Genomic DNA, 17,334 nt, shown 5'->3' with positions numbered 1-17,334 from the left:
TGAAAGAACACAACTCAGAGAAGAATTAAGAGAAATGTGTATAGAACAGATATCATTGAAAATATTATTGCAAATTGCCCCAAAGCAGATTAAAGTATATTATGTTCTCTTAAATTATACAAGAACAACAGGTTTGTCAACAGAAATTAGAGTGGTATGTATACAGGGTTGGGAGGGTTACTTTTAAAATGTATTCTGCTCCAGATTACAGAATACACGCTGTAAAATGTAATTTGTAACGTATTCCATTAGATTACTCAAAATCAGTAACGTAATCTAAATATTTTGGATTACTACTTCAGAACTGGCAAATTTTTTCACTTGTAAAAAAGTAATGTAAGAAAATGCACTTATATATAAGTGCATATATATAAACGCATATATATAAACACATACTCTGAAAAGAAAAAGCCTACAAATCTTATGCAGTTTTGCTACTCAAGTACATTTATCTTGTTTTAAGTATTTTTAGATATTTTCACAGAAAAACAGTATTTCATTCTCATTAAGAATAAGATTTTTGCAGTACAAATTTGTTCTAATATCAAAGGTCATTATAAAATATAATCAAGTCTGGTAACAGATGCATGTAAAGGCAAGGAATAGCATTTTAGCTTAGCATAAAGCAAAACGTTCACACGACAATTTACACAAGGTTAACTATTTTTGCTGCTCCAAACTTCAAAACCCCACAGTGTACACAATGACATCCTTTTCTGAACATATGTGGAATCTGTTCATATAATGAGGCAGAAAATATTTTATTTGTAGCAGTCTTTTCGATGTTAAAGGCTACATTGGCTAGCATTTCCTGTAAAAATACCCTGACCGCATAAAAAACATTGAAGGCATGTAATCGTTGAAACATTATGTAGCTCCCCTATTAAGCTCCCAAAAGAAAGTTCCTCAATGACGTCATATCCACCTTTTCACTAACAGCATTATAAATGTAACACTTCATAAGTGAGTGTTTCACTGCTGTTCAAACACACATCAGATCACATCATTTGTATGGATAAGCATTTTCCAACTGAATAGTCTAAAAATTAAATGAAACAAATGACAATAAAATGCAAAGCAATCTCTTCAGTATTCAGAATACTTTTTGAATATAACTGTATTCTGATTACCAACAATTAAAATTGCAACTGTTATGGAATACAGTTACTTATATTTTGTATTTTAAATACGTTATCCCGATGCATTTATTCCGATACTCAACAACCCCGTATGTATATGTATGTATAGATATGTGTGTGTATATACATGCATACTGTATATATCTCTCCTTTTTTTCGCCTTCTAATGTCAAGGCTTCACACTCCAGATCAGTAGGTGGAAGAAATGCACCTTTTGTTGGTTTACTAACCGCCATAAAACGAAGAAGAAGAAGAAGAAGAAGAAGAAGAAGAATTGTAACGCAGACGGATGGATTAACTGAAGCATATACCATCGATGAACAACCTCATAGCTCACGGTATGTCTGACTTTAAAGATTTATAAGTTATCATTGAAAATCAATTAGTCTACTGTATAAATTAATGGGATTTTTACGTCCGGAACCAGACTGTTGCGCTCTATTCGGTTCGCCAAGCCCAGTCTATTCGGTAAAAGCTGTTGAATCCTCAGTACCTTTTTACCCGCTTATTCTATTTGTATGACAGGAGGAGTGAGTGATTGCTGGATGCTGCACTGAACGATCAACGTTGATCCAAACTCTGTCACCCTGCACTCATATGATCACATGAAAACACTCATTCTTTGATATGTACTGAATCCAAATGGCGTCCAGAGCATTATATTCGGTAAGCATGCTATCTGCTAATGTGTCTTTTACATGTTTGTAGCACTTGCACTATGATTCTCTCATAAGATTTATTTTTTTTCTTCCAAAAGTGCAGTGCATATAAGCATTTCAAGAAGTAAACAAAGAAATATTTTATGATGATCACTGTTTTAAATTGTTTTAATATCCTGATATACCCCATAGATATGACAACACAATGGCTAAGAAAGTAAAAAAATAAAAATATCTGGCTACAATTATATCAGATGCTGCTAGAACAGATCGAAATAAATGAAAATAAATATCTGATATGCTTTATGATATATTTGCTGCTGATTTTTCATGCAGTATTTGGTACCGTACATTCATTTCTTAAAATATTTGTATCTGTTTAATGTCATTTAAAAAACATAGATTTTCACGTTATACACACTACCAGTCAAAGCCTTGAAGCCACCTACTCATTCTTTATTATTGCTGTTTTCCACATTTTAGAATAAAAGTAAAGTATTCAAAATGATGAAGCACACGAATTATATAGTGACCAGTATTTTGTAATTAACATTTGTTTATTGATTCAAAGAAAAAACACAACAGAGAAAAACACAACACATACACACAGAATCAACATTTAACTTTTAACCCCCATTAATATCCCTCCCCAAACACCAACCCCACCCTAACCCCCAATGAGCACCCCTGTGGTCACATAAAATAATACACACACAAACAAACCAAAAAATAAATAAAATAAAAAAAATTATATATATATATAATAAACATACATAATTAAACACAACTTCTCTCTCCCCATCCCTTCCCTGAGAGTCTCCTAAAACTGCCAGATACCTACCCCACTTTCTTATAAACAAGTCCCAAAACCCCAGCCTTCTACCTGCCACCTCCTCAAAAGCTGCCACCCTCCCAATCTCCTCACACCACTCTGGAAATTATGGCGTGCCGTCCGACTTCCAACCCCTTAAAATAATTTGTCTGCCAATCTTAATACTAGTAAGAACCCAATTTTTTATATATTTGTCCCCCAAATTTATGACCGCCCCATCGCCCAAACTACAAAGTCTGGGGCAAAGTAAAATTTGAGTGCCCAAAACGTCACACAAATAACTCTGAATCTTCAACCAAAAATCTTGGATCTTAACACACCCCCAAAAGACATGGGTTGTGTCTCCAACTTCTGATTGGCATCGCCAGCAGGTGGGTGTGTCTTTAAGACCAAGCCTATATAATCTAGAGGGGGTCCAAATCTATGTAAAATCTTAAATTGCATAAGGCGAACCCTTGCATCTCTAGATGCAGTCTTGACATTTTTTAGAATCCTAGCCCACACTCCTTCCTCCAGTACCAAGTTCAAATCTTTCTCCCATAACGTCTTGATTGAAGTTAAAACAAACTCTGAATTAGCAGGGAGTAATACACTGCATCAAGACCTTTTCCAAAAGCAGTAATTACCTCTCCCAGAGTATCTGCCGCTTTAGGGGGTTGTGTGCTACTCCCAAAAACAATACAGAGCAGGTGGCACAGCTGTAAATACCTATAAAACTGAGATCTAGGAATCCCAAAATTATGAACCAAATTCTCAAAAGATCTCAACACTCCACTCTCATACAGGTCACCGAATGTAGTAACCCCCTTGCAGTCCACTCTGACCAACAGAAAGGGGACTTATTAATACGTAATTTAGGGTTCAGCTATGTGCTTGAGGCAACATTTAAATAAATGTCCGAATTAAACACTCTGGACACTTATGTCCAAACCACGTGAAAATGCAGGATAACCGGGTGTGACTTAACTTCTCCAGTTAGTTTGATAAAGGCTTTGATATACCGAAATAAGGGCAAGGACTTCCTGTTCAATACGAATCCAGGGAGGGGCTCTCTCAGGTGGAAGCGACCAGTGAGCCAAATGTCTGAGACTGAATGCATAATAACAAAACAAAATCTTGGGTAGGCCTAGCCCACCTTTGTCAATCGGCCTATGTAACTTGTTGAAATGTAATCTGGGTCGTTTACCATTCCAAATAAAGGACTTCGCTATGCTATCAAATTGCTTGAAATAAGAGAGGGGGACATCTACAGGGAGAGATTGTAGCAGGTAGTTGAATTTTGGAATACAATTCATTTTAATAACATTAACCTTCCCAATCATAGATAAATGCAATGAAGCACACCTACTCACATCATTTGAAAACCTTTTAATTAAAGGGTCGAAATTAACTCTAACTAAATCACACAAATTTGCTGGGAATAAAATGCCCAAATACTTAATACCCTGCTGGGGCCACTGGAAGGCGCCCGGCTGAAAAGCCGTTACTGGGCAGTATGCTGTCAGAGCCAAAGCTTCGGATTTAGACCAATTGACTCTGTAACCTGAGAACTTAGAAAAGGAACTAATAATCATATGGAGACAAGGAATAGATCTAATGGGGTCAGAGACGAATAATAAAATATAATCTGCGTAAAGCAAAAGTTTATGCGCCACACCTCCGGCCATCACCCCTGGAAAATCATCCTCCTTTCTTATCGCGGCTGCTAATGGTTTCAGGGCAAGACAGAACATTAATGGGGAAAGAGGGCAACCCTGCCGGGTGCCCCTATCCAGAGTAAAATAATCTGAAATTAATCCATTTGTTTGTACCGCCGCTACCGGGTGTCTATAAAGTAATTTAATCCAATAAAAGTATTCCCAAACCCATATATTTCCAAAATCTTAAAAAGATAATCCCATTCTACCATATTAAAAGCCTTTTCAGCATCAAGTGAGGTGGCAGCGACCGGAGTCTGATCATTCGCCACTGACCACATGATATTGATGAAACACCTAATGATATCAGAAGAGCTACGGCCCCGAACAAACCCCACCTGATCTATATGTATAAGAGATGTCATAACTTAATTTGTTAGCCAGAATTTTTGACAAAATTTTAATGTCTAGCTGGATCAGGGAAATTGGACAGTAACTCTTACACTCGCTTGGATCTTTGTCCTTTTTCAGAATCAGATTGATCCGGGCTTGTGTCATGGTTGGCGGAAGCTTTCCATTCTTTAATGATTCCTTATAAACTTCTAAAAAATTAAGCGCCAAAGCCATCTGGCCCCGGAGCTTTGCCTGTAGGCAAGGCCTTAATTACCTTGTCAAGCTCCTCCAAGGTTATCTCAGAATCAAGATAATTGTTTTGCTCAATCGTCAGTTTCTAATATCTTCATCAGTAGATGAAGACGTGGAACTATAAAGATCAAGATAGAATTCTTTAAAAGCATTATTAATATCAATGGCCGAGGCAAAATTCACCACCAGCAGATTTCACTGAGGGAATGGTAGAAAAAGACCCTCTCTGCTTTATATATCTAGCCAAAAGCTTTGTCCCCCGACTCAAAATATGACTATCTCGCCCTAAATAGCCAAAACTCCACCTTCTGTGACAAAATAGTATTATATCTGTATTTCAATTGGGTTAATTCTCTGAGGCCATCAGACGACATTCGGTGCTTCAGTTCTGTCTCGGTACTTTTAATATTCTCTTCCAACTCCACGAGTTCTCGTGCTTTGGATTTTTTGATGAATGAGGCATACTGTATGATCCGACCCCTAAGAACCGCCTTAAGTGCCTCCCAAGCCACGTCCACAGAGGATACTGAGGACCAGTTGGTCTCCAAATAAACATTGATTTCAGCCTTTAACATTAGTTGGAAATCAGGATTTGGCAAAAGGGATACATTAAAGTGCCAACTATATGATTTTGTTTTCTCCATATGTGGCAACACCTCTAAACTCACCAGGGCGTGATCTGAGTCTAAGATGTTTCCAATTGAGCAATCAACGACAGAAGAATGAGGGACTTAGATATCAAAAAGAAATCTATTCTAGAATAAATCTTATGGACTGATGAAAAAAAATTATAGTCTCTACCAGATTGTTTCAAAAGTTTCCAAATATCTGTTAAGACCAAGATTTTTACACATCCTGTGAAGCGTCACTGTTGTTCTAGGGAGCTTGCACGCTTTTGCTTCACTATGATCATGGACTGAGTCCATCAATAGATTAAAGTCTCCTCCCAATATTATATCATGAGGGGTGCCAGCAGCTTGCAAAATCCCTTTAAGATCTATAAAAAAGCCCTGATCATCAGCGTTAGGTGCTTAAATATTAGCCAAAATCAACATTTGCCCCTGAATTTCTGCTAAAACAATAATGACTCTTCCTAATTTATCTTTGCTCTGTTTGAGACATTTGAATTGTAGATGCTTATTTATCAATGTAATGACTCCCCTGCTCTTACTTGAGCCAGTCCTAAAGAAAACATGTCCACCCCATATCTTCCCAAATTTTTCAGCTTCCTGTGGGGAAAGATGTGTTTCTTGAAGAAACACTATATAATATTTCTTATGTTTAAGATAATAAACAACCTTCCTTTTTATGGGGTGCCCCAACCCATTCACATTCCACGTGGAGAGAGACAATCCACTCATGTTAACATTTGACATTTTGACATTAGAATAATAGATTGTGTGTCAAAATTAAAATTATAAAGACCACATTCCAACATTAGTGCCACAGTCAGACCCCGAACTTTCCCCAGAACCAAACAAACAGAAAAAAGACAAATGTGCACCTTAACCCCGCGCACGACAGCGCCAACTGGCGTCCATCCCTCTAAACTCAAACAGTCCATGTACGCCTACGAGAACCCCTGTGACAACTTTGCCTTTGGATTGCTCAAGTCCGGTGCTTCTGTACAAATTATGTGAGACAGAATTACATAACAGAAAATAATCTATAAAACAAACTCCAGCCAATAAGCGGAATAAACACAAAGAAAGTGTAGATTCATTCACAAAACTGTCTCGAAGGTGTGTTCCTCCACAAAACAAATTCCAGCCGCTAGGTGGAACCAGCACAAAAAGAAACAAAAAAGGTGCCCAGCTTCCTCGGATGGTCAAATGTATGTTCAATGAGACAAGCTCACTTGGAGGCACGTGAGAAACACACCATGACTTCCTCAGTCCATTGATTTTATTAAAGACATCGCTTGTTGTGGGCATGTAAATATTTTGCGGCCATCCTTAGTATCTATTCTCAATTTGGCTGGGAACTTCAGTGTTAAAGCGACCCTTCGTTGATGCAAAAGTTTCTTGAAGGAGTGTTATTCCACAAAACATACTCCAGCCACTAGGCGGAACCAACACAAAAAGAAACAACAAAAAAAAAAAGGCACCCAGCCACCTCAGACAGTCGAGTGTGTGCTCAGCGTGTCAGCTCACTTGGGGGCCATATGAAAATCACCAAATGGTTTACTCACCCCATTGTCTCTATGAAAGATGTGGGCATGTAAATATTTTGCAGCCAGCCTTAGTATCTATTCTCAGTTAGGCCGGAAACATTAGTGCAAAAGCGACCTTACGTTGATGTAAAAGTTTCTTGCATTCCTTGAATCGATCACATTTTTCTTTTGTCGAATTTGCAAAGTCTGGGAACAAGAAAATGCTGTGATTCTTCTAAGAAAGCTTTCCTTTGCTCCTCGCCTTGCGCAACACGAGATCATTATCGGATGATCTCAGAAATTTGGCCAGAATTGATCGGGGCCTGTTTCCCTCAGCCGATCTTCGAGCCGGACTCTGTGGGCTCGCTAGATTTCCATCTTATGGCCTGTTATGTCGCGCATACTCAGGAAGAGCTTGTCTAGAAATTTCACCATATATCTGCCGCCTTCATGCTCAGGAATTCCAACAATTCGGACGTTGTTTCACTGATTACGATTCTCCAAATCCTCAAGTTTTTCCCAAACGCGTTCCAAGTCTGTCTTGGTTGCTAGCGGGTTAGCAGCTAATTCCCTCTCCAATGACTCCAGATAATCGATCCGTCTCTCAACGTTCCCGATTCTTGTAACCAACTCGGAGAATTTCGTTTCCATCGCAGTAATCGATCAACATATTACATCAAGATCCTTTTAAGTCAGCAACAACTTTCGTCAGCATCACAGACATGTTGGACAGTTGACATTGAATTTCTTCCGCCGCACTGTCCAAGCAGAGTTCCTGATCTGCGGCCCTGTCAGAGGTATCAGCTTGAGCATGTAAGTCTTTTAATATCTCCAGAGCCCGAGGATTTTGAATTCTTTGCCATATTGACTTCAAAGAACAGATATGTAGCAGGGTGTATGGAATCTCAACGGTTTATGATATAAAAATAATTAATAAACTAGCAAAGTGCGCAGAGCTCGCCGTTTACACGTCCACTACTCGCATGGCATCACGTGACCCCTCATAGTGACCAATATTTTAAACAAACCAAAACTATCTTATTTTTTAGGTTATTTTGCTTTTCCTTCATTATCTGGTCTAATTCTTCTATTACAAATAGACTTGTAAGTAGAGCTGGGTGATATGGCAAAAGATATTATCACAATATTATTTCATATCGTTCGATATTTATCACGATATACATTCACAGTTGGCAGAAGAGAAGGAGAAAAAAAATCCTTAAGTCAAAATAGTCTATACAAAACTGCATTGGGGGCCCAGATACAGCCAAAGCAGTGGTGTCTGAGGGATCTTCTACTAAAATATTACAATATTTTATAGTTTCAGTCGAGTGCAGTTGGATATGAATGTTAAGATGATCTGTTCATTTTGAATCAATGACAGTATATATATTTTTTTTTACATTCAAATTATTTTCATATTTCATTACATCCAGATACCCAAGTATGGGGGCATAGAAGCCCTTGTGACTGAGGAATGATTATGTATGGGGGTTCAGGGGTATCTCCTGAGAGTCTGAATGGACCATTTTTATGTTTTCATTAAATTGAGAGACTAGACTACAAACTAGTAATTTTATTGTCTTTCATCCTTGTCAGAGATAATGACATCTGAATAATTTCACAAAATTAGAACAGAAATCTATTTGATTGTTATTAAAGGCTTGTAACATGCTGATTAATAAAACTAAATTTAGAAAGAAAAAAACTTTATGGTCTGGAACCATGTTAACTTATGTGGCGCCTCATGTCTACTCACATGTGGAGAAAAGAGGAAACGCATGAAGAGCGGGACAGGGCATAAATGAAGTGTGTTCAGTGCTAGAGAAAAATATTCAAGAATACAGCACAGGAAGATCATATCTGCTGTACACAGCACTGTTGTTTTGTCACGCTGCTCACTAGAGACGATGAGAGGGCGCAACCATCGTCATGATGTCTTGCAGTCCGGTTGGAATCAATCCGGGGTCTGGACCCAGAACCTGGTGACATAAGCAACTTCATACAGTCTGAGGCTGCGTTTCCACTGACGCGGAAGAAATCCGCTCAAAGCAACTCCCAACGCTAGGGAACAGCTTGCCCCGTGCTGCTGTCAATTCTACAATCCACCTCATGAGCATGGTGCTCGGCTTCCATAGGAAGGAATTGAAAGTGCTCGCTCACCTTCGCTCACCACACACCAGTGGAAACGTATGATAAGAAAGCCGATCTGCTTGCGTTTTTAGCAACACTTACCTGATCATCTAGATGTAGAACACAGGCTAAATATCGAAAATTACTCAAAAGCTTATCATCGATATCGTGAAGTTTATCGCGATAAATATCGAGATCGTTTTAACGCCCAGTCCTACTTGTAAGGAAATTCGTATGTAGGCACAATTTATATGTCTACAAAACTATTTACAAACATTTAAGCACAAGCCTCTTGAAAAAGAGTGCAATTTATTGTATGAAAAACAACATGTTAAAAAATGTATGCAATTCATCATGCCCCCCATCCATATGTAAATTCCTTAATAAACTTCCTACCATCAGACCAATAATTTGGCAAGGTCACCGCCTTCGTCACAGATGGAAGTGATGGCAAAAAGATCGGTGCGAACAGTAAAACAGACCTATACTTAGCTTATCCAACAGTCCTAAAAAAAAAATTCGCTGTTATCTTTAAATTGTCTAGTTAAAAGAATTAAAAATCCTTGGGCTCTGGAGACATTAAAAGACACTTACGTGCTGATAGGAGTCACGTGACGCCATGCGAGGAGCAGACGTGTAAACGGCGAGCTCTGTGCACTTTGCTAGTTTTGAATTATTTTTGTCATAATCCGGTGAGATTCGATACATCCTGCTCCATATGTTCTCTGAAATCAACATGGCAAATAAGTCAAAATCCTCAGGCTCTGGAGATATAAAAAGACACTTAACGTGCTCAAGTTGAAACCTCTGATGGGCCTGCAGACCAGGGACTCGGTTTGGACAGTGCGGCGGGAGAAATCCAGCGTCAACTGTCCAACATGTCTGTGATGCTGACGAAAGTTGTTGCCGACTTAGAGGATCTTGCTGTAATACGTCGATTGATTACGGCGATGGAAACAAAATGTTCTGAGAAGTAGGCGAAAAAATTTACGAATTGTTGGAATTCCTGAGCATGTCTGCTCGACATAACAGGCCATAAGCTGGAAATCGAGCGAGCTCGCAGATCTGCTGAGGGAGACAGGCCCCGATCAGTTCTGGCCAAATTTCTGAGATCATCCGATAAAGATCTTGTTGCGCGAGGCGAGGATCAAAGGAAAGCTTTCTTGGAAGAATCACAACATTTTCTTGTTCCCGGACTTTGCGAATTCGACGAGAGAAACGTGATCGATTCAAGGGATGCAAGAAACTCTTACATCAACGGAAGATCGCTTTTGCTCTGATGTTCCTGGCCAAGCTGAGAATAGATACTAAGGATGAAGGCAAAGTATTAACATGTCCCAAGCAAGCCTGTCTTTCATAGAAACAATGGGTGAGTAAACCATTTGGTGTTTCTCATGTGAGTGGATTGACTCGCTGTACTTACTCTTGGCTGTCTGAGGAAGCTGAGCGCCATTTTTGTTTCTTTTTGTGCTGGTTCCGCCTAGCGGCTGGAGTTTGTTTTGTGGAATAACATTCCTTCAAGAAACTTTTGCATTGACGGAAGATCGCTTTTACACTGAAGTTCCCGGCCAGATTGAGAATGGATACCAAGTATGGCCGCAAAATATCTACATGCCTACAAGCGATGTCTGTCATAAAATCAATGGACTGAGGAAGTCATGGTGTGTTTCTTATGTGGCCTCTGAGTGAAATAGATTTGCACAATACGCTCTTGACCGTCTGAGGAACCGGGACGTCTGTTTTGTTTCTTTTTGTGCTGGTTCCACCTAGCGTCTGGAGTTTGTTTTGTTGAATAACACTCCTTCGGGACAGTTGTGGATGAATCTGCATGCTCTTTGTGCTTATGCCTCCTATTGGCTGGAGTTTGTTTTGTGGAGTATTTTTCTAGGACATTGGGAGGATTGCGACATCTGCTGCACTCATGACCAGTCCAAACATTTGTTTGAACATTTGTTTGTCTGTCTGACGAAACTGTACAGCTTTATATATATATATATATATATATATATATATATATATATATATATATATATATATATATACATTTTTATTTTTTGGTGCTGGTTCCTCTAGAGACTAGAGCTTGTTTTGTGCAGGAACACACCTTCGAGACAGTTCTGTGAATGAATCTACATGTTCTTTGTGTTTATTCTGCCTATTGGCTGAAGTTTGTTTTATAGATTATTTTCTGTTATGTAATTTTCCCTCACAAAATTTGCACCGGACTTGAGTAATCCAATGGCAAAGTTGTCGCGGGGGCTCTCGTAGGCGTACATGGTCTGTTTGAGTTTAAAGGGATTGACGCTGGTTGGCGCTGTCGTGCGTGGGGTTAATGCGCACGTATTTCTTTTTTCTGTTTGTTTGGTTCTGAGGGAAGTTCAGGGTTTGATTGTTGCACTAATGGGGAATGTGGTCTCTATAATCTCGTTTTTGACACTCAATCTATATTTTCTAATATGTCATATGTTAATATGAGCGGATTGTCTCTCTCCACATGGAATGAGAATGGGTTGGGGTACCCCATAAAAAGGAAGGAAGGTTATTTCTTAAGCGTAAGAAATATGATATAGTGTTTCTTAAAGAAATGCATCTTTCCCCTCAGGAAGCTGAAAAATTTGGGAAGATATGGTGTGGACATGTTTTCTTTAGTGTTCGTTCAAGTAAGAGCCGGGGGGTCATTATATTGATAAACATATACAGTTCAAATGTCTCAAACAGATTAAAGATAAATTAGGAAGAGTCATTATTGTTTTAGCAGAAATTCAGGGGCAAAGGTTGAATTTGGCATCTAACACTGATCAGGGCTTTTTTTTTTTATAGATCTTTAAGGGATGTTGCAAGCCGCTGGCACTCCTCATGATATAATATTGGAAGGAGACTTTTATCTATTGATGGACTCAGTCCTTGATCATAGTGAAGCAAAAGTGTGTAAGCCCCCTAGAGCAACAGTGACGCTTCACAGGATTTGTAAAAATCTTGGTCTTACAGATATTTGTATATACGGCCTGGTGTGTTTAGAGGTGTTGCCACATATGGAGAAAAATAAATCATATAGTTGGTGCTTTAATGTATCCCTTTTGTAAAATCCTGATTTCCAACAAATGTTAAAGGCTGAAATCAATGTTTATATGGAGACCAACTGGTCCTCAGTATTAGGGCTGGGACGATTCATCGACGTAATCGACATCATCGATTACAGAAATACGTCGAATTGCATAACATGCGTCAGCGTGGCGCAATGGAGTAATTAAAATGGCAGCGCCCGGTTTAAGCATGGATTCCCCCGAAGAACAAGCTGCAGCTAAAAAAAAAACTTGCCCACAGTCATCTAAAGCGTGGAAGTATTTTAGCCAGAGACCCAACAATGTGGTGCTGTGTAAGCTATGCAGATTGGAAATGGCTTATCACAGCAGTACAACCGCCATGAACGAACACTTGAAGTGAAAGCATCCCAGAGCACTTTGTCAAGATGGCAGCAAGGAAGCACCGTAAGTCCTGTTTACTTTTTGTCCCCACCCAAGCATGACATATTAGTATTACAACACATGTTTCTGTTAGTAGTAGTCACTTTAAATTTATTTTCTTAATGTTTCCTCATCGCCCCCATGTTAAAAGTAATTTCTGCACCGCTGCTAACGTAGGGTGACCATACGTCCTCTTTTTCCCGGACATGTCCTCTTTGTCGGACCTTAAAAAAGTGTCCAGCAGGGATTTCTAAATTTGCAAAAATGTCCGGGATTCAGCTTTAGTTGCATTTGTGATGTGCATCTGGTCTAATACTTCATTGTGTGTGTGCGTATATTTGCATTGCTTTAACCCCTCTTTGTAAGTCCCACCTTCTCGCACACCAATTGGTCAATTATAAGAGGCTTGCAGCAACTGTTGGCCAAATTCCTGCCTGTCAATCTCTCCGCGAACGCACAAAGTGCTGTTGTGTTCGGCATCAAACAGTTGCTTGACAGTAGCAGCAAATGACAGCCGAGTGGAAACAATGCCCAAAGGAAAGTGCAAATTAACAGAAGACTTGCACAAAATTCCCATGCTTTCGTCCAGGTCGAGATCCGTGGGAAGCAGAATGTATGACATGTAAAGCTGGCACTTATGTGTCAGTTGCTAATAAAGGTGCAAGTGATTTAGAAGCACACATTAGCTCTGCGAAGCATAAAGGGTCAGCAAAAGGTGAAAGTTCATCAGGTAAATTAACGGACTACTTTTTGCGACCAGGTAAAGTTGTTATCACTTTGCTTCATTTTCCATGGCCATTCAAAATAATAGTAATAGTTAATGAAGGTACACTCGTGGCATCAAATATTTTATTTTAGTACATGGACATTCAAAAGAATGTTATAAATAAATACAAATTTCCATATATTTCTGTTATGCTTATAGAGCGTCTCTTTCACTGTATTAAAGTTTGCATTCATAGTTGCTGTTTTGAACCCTATTATCCACCCCCCGCGAAAAAAAAAAAAAAGGTGTTCTCTTTTTGGAAAACCAAAATCCTCTTTCCTCCTGAAAGTGACTTGAATTTTACATTTGTTTCATTTATTTTGTTGTTGGAGTGCTAAATGTAGATTGCACTTTCCTTTTACTTGAATTGAACAAGTTCTTTTATTTTGGAGAGATTTTATGTTGGACTGTAAAATGGAGATTACCAGTTAAAACAGGGCTATTTTCGTTGAAGAATAATGCCCTGCAGTGCACACTTTGTTTCTTGTACATTTGTGTTTAAGAGAAGATGATTTAATAAAATATTGAAATATTAATGAGACAAGTTTTTTATATTTATTTTGGGTTAATTGTTATATTAATCAAGTAATAATTATAAAAAATCTTTAGAATAATCTGCAAATTAGTCGTTAGATTAATTGACTAATCGGAAAAATAATCGTTAGATTAATCGATAAAAAAATAATCGTTAGGTGCCAGCCCTACTCATTATCCTCTATGGGCATTTCTTAGGATTCGGATCATACAGTATGCCTCATACATAAAAAAAAATCCAAAGCACGAGAACTCGTGGAGTTGGAAGGGAATATTAGAAGTGCCGAAGAAGAGCTGAAGCACCGAATGTCGACTGATGGCCTCAGAGAATTGACCCGATTGAAATACAGGTATAATACTATTTTGTCACGGAAAGTGGAGTTTTGGTTGTTCAGGGCAAGACAGTCATACTTTGAGTCAGGGGACAAAGCAGGGAAGCATTTGGCTAGAAATATAAAGCAGAGAGAGTTTTTTCTACCATTCCCTCAGTGAAATCTGCTGGTGGTGAAATATTTACCTCAGCCATTGATATTAATAATGCCTTTAAAGAATTCTATCTTGATCTCTATAGTTCCACGTCTTCGTCTACTGATGAAGATATTAGAAACTTTGTGGAACCATTAGAACTCCCTAAACTGACGAATGAGCAAAAAAACACTCTTGATTCTGAGATAACCTTGGAGGAACTTGACGAGGTAATTAAGTCCTTACCTACAGGCAAGGCTTCGGGGGGCCGGATGGTTTTGCCGCTGAATTTTTTAGATCTTATGCTACAGAACTGGCTCCACTTTTGTTAGAAGTTTATACTGAATCATTAAAGAATGGAAAGCTTCCGCCAACCATGACACAAGCCCGGACAAAAGGAAAAAAAAGGACAAAGATCCAAGCATGTGTAAGAGTTACCGTCCAGTTTCTGAAACTGTAAAAAATCTGCTTTTCTCTTTATAATGTATTGTTAACCACCGTAGTAATTACAGAAGGGCACATGATGACATGAAGTTCATCAAAAGTGGCCTTTCCAGGAGCAATGACCAATAAACATGTAGAGACAGTGCTCAGTGTCACTGACACTTAGCACCATCAGGGTAACACATGTGAAATTAAAATTATGCAATTAACTAAACTACATCAAATATAACACAGAACACCCCAAAGTACATAACTGATGTTAAAAATAAGAAGAAACATAACTATTCCCATAAAATATAATGAAATGTAATGGATCACACAGGGAATTCTGGGAACAACCGTTTGTTTTTTTTTTTACCATAATTTAACAATAATTTACCGTATCAAGTACATGTACTCTCTTGTAAAAGATAATATACATTTTAACCGTTAATTATACGGGAAAATCATACTTTTTTCATCTACATTTTTTAAAAATGTTTTACATTTTACCGTAAAACTACATGTATTGTCTTTTTAATTATATTAATTTTTGTAAAAAAAACATTTTACATACTTTGTGTACATTGACCAACAATTAAAAACAGCCAGAGGGAAGTAGGCCAATAAAATTAGGGTTATGTTCAATGATATTGAAATTGAACAAACAATATTTTTTACTTTTAGCCACTTTTTGTATTATAGAAATGCTGCCACAGTATATTTATATGTTGTAAAGCATTTGAATCAACTGAATAATAATATTTATTGTATTGTTTTTTCTTTTGTTTTGTGATTTAATATTTTGATTCACACATCAAACAAAGAAAAGCAAAACATATATAAACAGAATCAACATTTAACCTCCACTACCACCCCTCCCAATCCCCAACCCCACCCCGACCCACAACAAACACCCCTGTGGTGATTGTATATAATATTTTGAATTATTTTAATTAGGGTTGCATGATAATGGTTAAAAGATTAATCACGGTTATTCTGCCCTTTTGAGTTTTTTTTTTTTTTTTTATTACAGGGCTGAACGATTTGGACAAAAAATGCTGTTGCCCCTTCTTGGATATCAATTCTAAAATGCAAAATAAATTACATTAAACAACAGCTCTCATGTTGAACAAGGTGTTAGAAATACAAACTAAAGTAAATTATTCCTTTGACCAAAATAATAAAATTAAGTTTTGCCCATGCTTTAATTCCAATGTAAGGGTTTTCACACTTAAGTTCTCTTTAAAAAAATAATTTATTTATTATTTTGTTTTCGTTTGTTTTATTATTATTATTCTTCCGCTATTGAATCTATGGCAGCCCTTAGAACCGCTTGCAGGCAAGTTATGAAATTTGGCACACAGATAGAGGATTGTCTGATCTGTTACCACAGCAAATTTGGCGTCTCTACCTCAAACCCTCTAGTGCCACAAACTGCCCAAATCTGCACTCACGTTTATGTTAATAACTTTTGAACCGTGAGTCCTAGAAACTAAATTTTTCCACCATATTTAATTTTCTGAAAACCATACTTTTTCGAACTCATCCTAGGCTGTTTGTCCGATTTGCATGGAAATTGGCCTGCATCATCTAGAGGCACTCATGACAAAAAGTTATTCACAGAATTTTGATAAACCATACCGTTTTCGAATGGCGCTTCAACTAATTCGACAAAGAGCACGCCAAAATGGATGTGAGGGTATATCTCCATAGCGCTTTAGTGTATTCATAACCATGACTCGAGGGTGCCTGCTCAGTTTTGGAACAGTGCCACTTAGTGGTCACGAGATTTGAAAAAAGCACATTTTTGCTTATAACTTATGAACAGTTTGTCATAAAATCATCAAATCAGTCTCATTAGATTCAGTGGGGTATAGCGAGTCTAACGATATGAAAAATTCCTATGTCGGCCATTTTGAACGTCGGCCATTTTTAATTTAGTCAAAATGCTGTATGAACTTTTACGAACGACTTGGCGTATCGTTACGAAACTCGGTATGTGCCACCATGCTCTGAAAGGACTCAAAGTTTCGGGACAGTGCCACCTTGTGGTCAAATTTAATACTATTTCTAAAAATGCTAATAGCTATTGACTCCTTTTGCCTACTGTCATGAGACTGGTCTTGATCATCTAGAGGCACTCACGACAAAGTTATTCACAGAATTTTGATAAACCATACCGTTTTCGAATGGCACTTCAACGAATTCGACGAAGAACACGCAAAATTGAACTTGAGGCTGTATTTCCACAACGCTTTGAGGGATTGGGAAGTAGCTATTTTTAGTTATTTGAAAATAAATGGGTTTTTTATGATTAAAAGTTTACTTTTTCTTACTCCTCATACAATGTTCATCGGACTCTAACCAAAAACATGTCACAAAGCTACTTTTGCTGCTCATGGTGCCGATAATTGGCATGACCCCGGTATTGCTGCTTGCAGCTATATTTGTTATTTTTATTGTTATTATTGCAATAAACAAT

At 38.0% G+C, this 17,334-nt stretch overlaps 1 protein-coding gene across 3 annotated transcripts in view; it reads left to right on the top strand.

The window, feature by feature from the left end:
• Nucleotides 1-1,372: 1,372 nt before the first annotated feature.
• The window catches only part of gnpat (glyceronephosphate O-acyltransferase), a 158,013-nt gene continuing 142,051 nt past the window's right edge, over nucleotides 1,373-17,334 (top strand). For all 3 annotated transcript variants that reach the window (XR_007892053.1, XM_051644846.1, XM_051644847.1), the window contains exons 1-2: nucleotides 1,373-1,477; nucleotides 1,665-1,805. Coding sequence is in view for 2 of the 3 variants with exons in the window: in XM_051644846.1 (XP_051500806.1) it covers nucleotides 1,782-1,805 (24 nt within the window). In the remaining variant the exon portion in view is untranslated. The remainder of the gene's footprint in view (nucleotides 1,478-1,664; nucleotides 1,806-17,334) is intronic.

The sequence above is a fragment of the Myxocyprinus asiaticus genome, chromosome 19 (genome assembly GCF_019703515.2).
Source record: "Myxocyprinus asiaticus isolate MX2 ecotype Aquarium Trade chromosome 19, UBuf_Myxa_2, whole genome shotgun sequence".
Taxonomy (NCBI): Eukaryota; Metazoa; Chordata; class Actinopteri; order Cypriniformes; family Catostomidae; genus Myxocyprinus; species Myxocyprinus asiaticus.
This window is presented reverse-complemented; position numbering and strand designations above follow the sequence as displayed.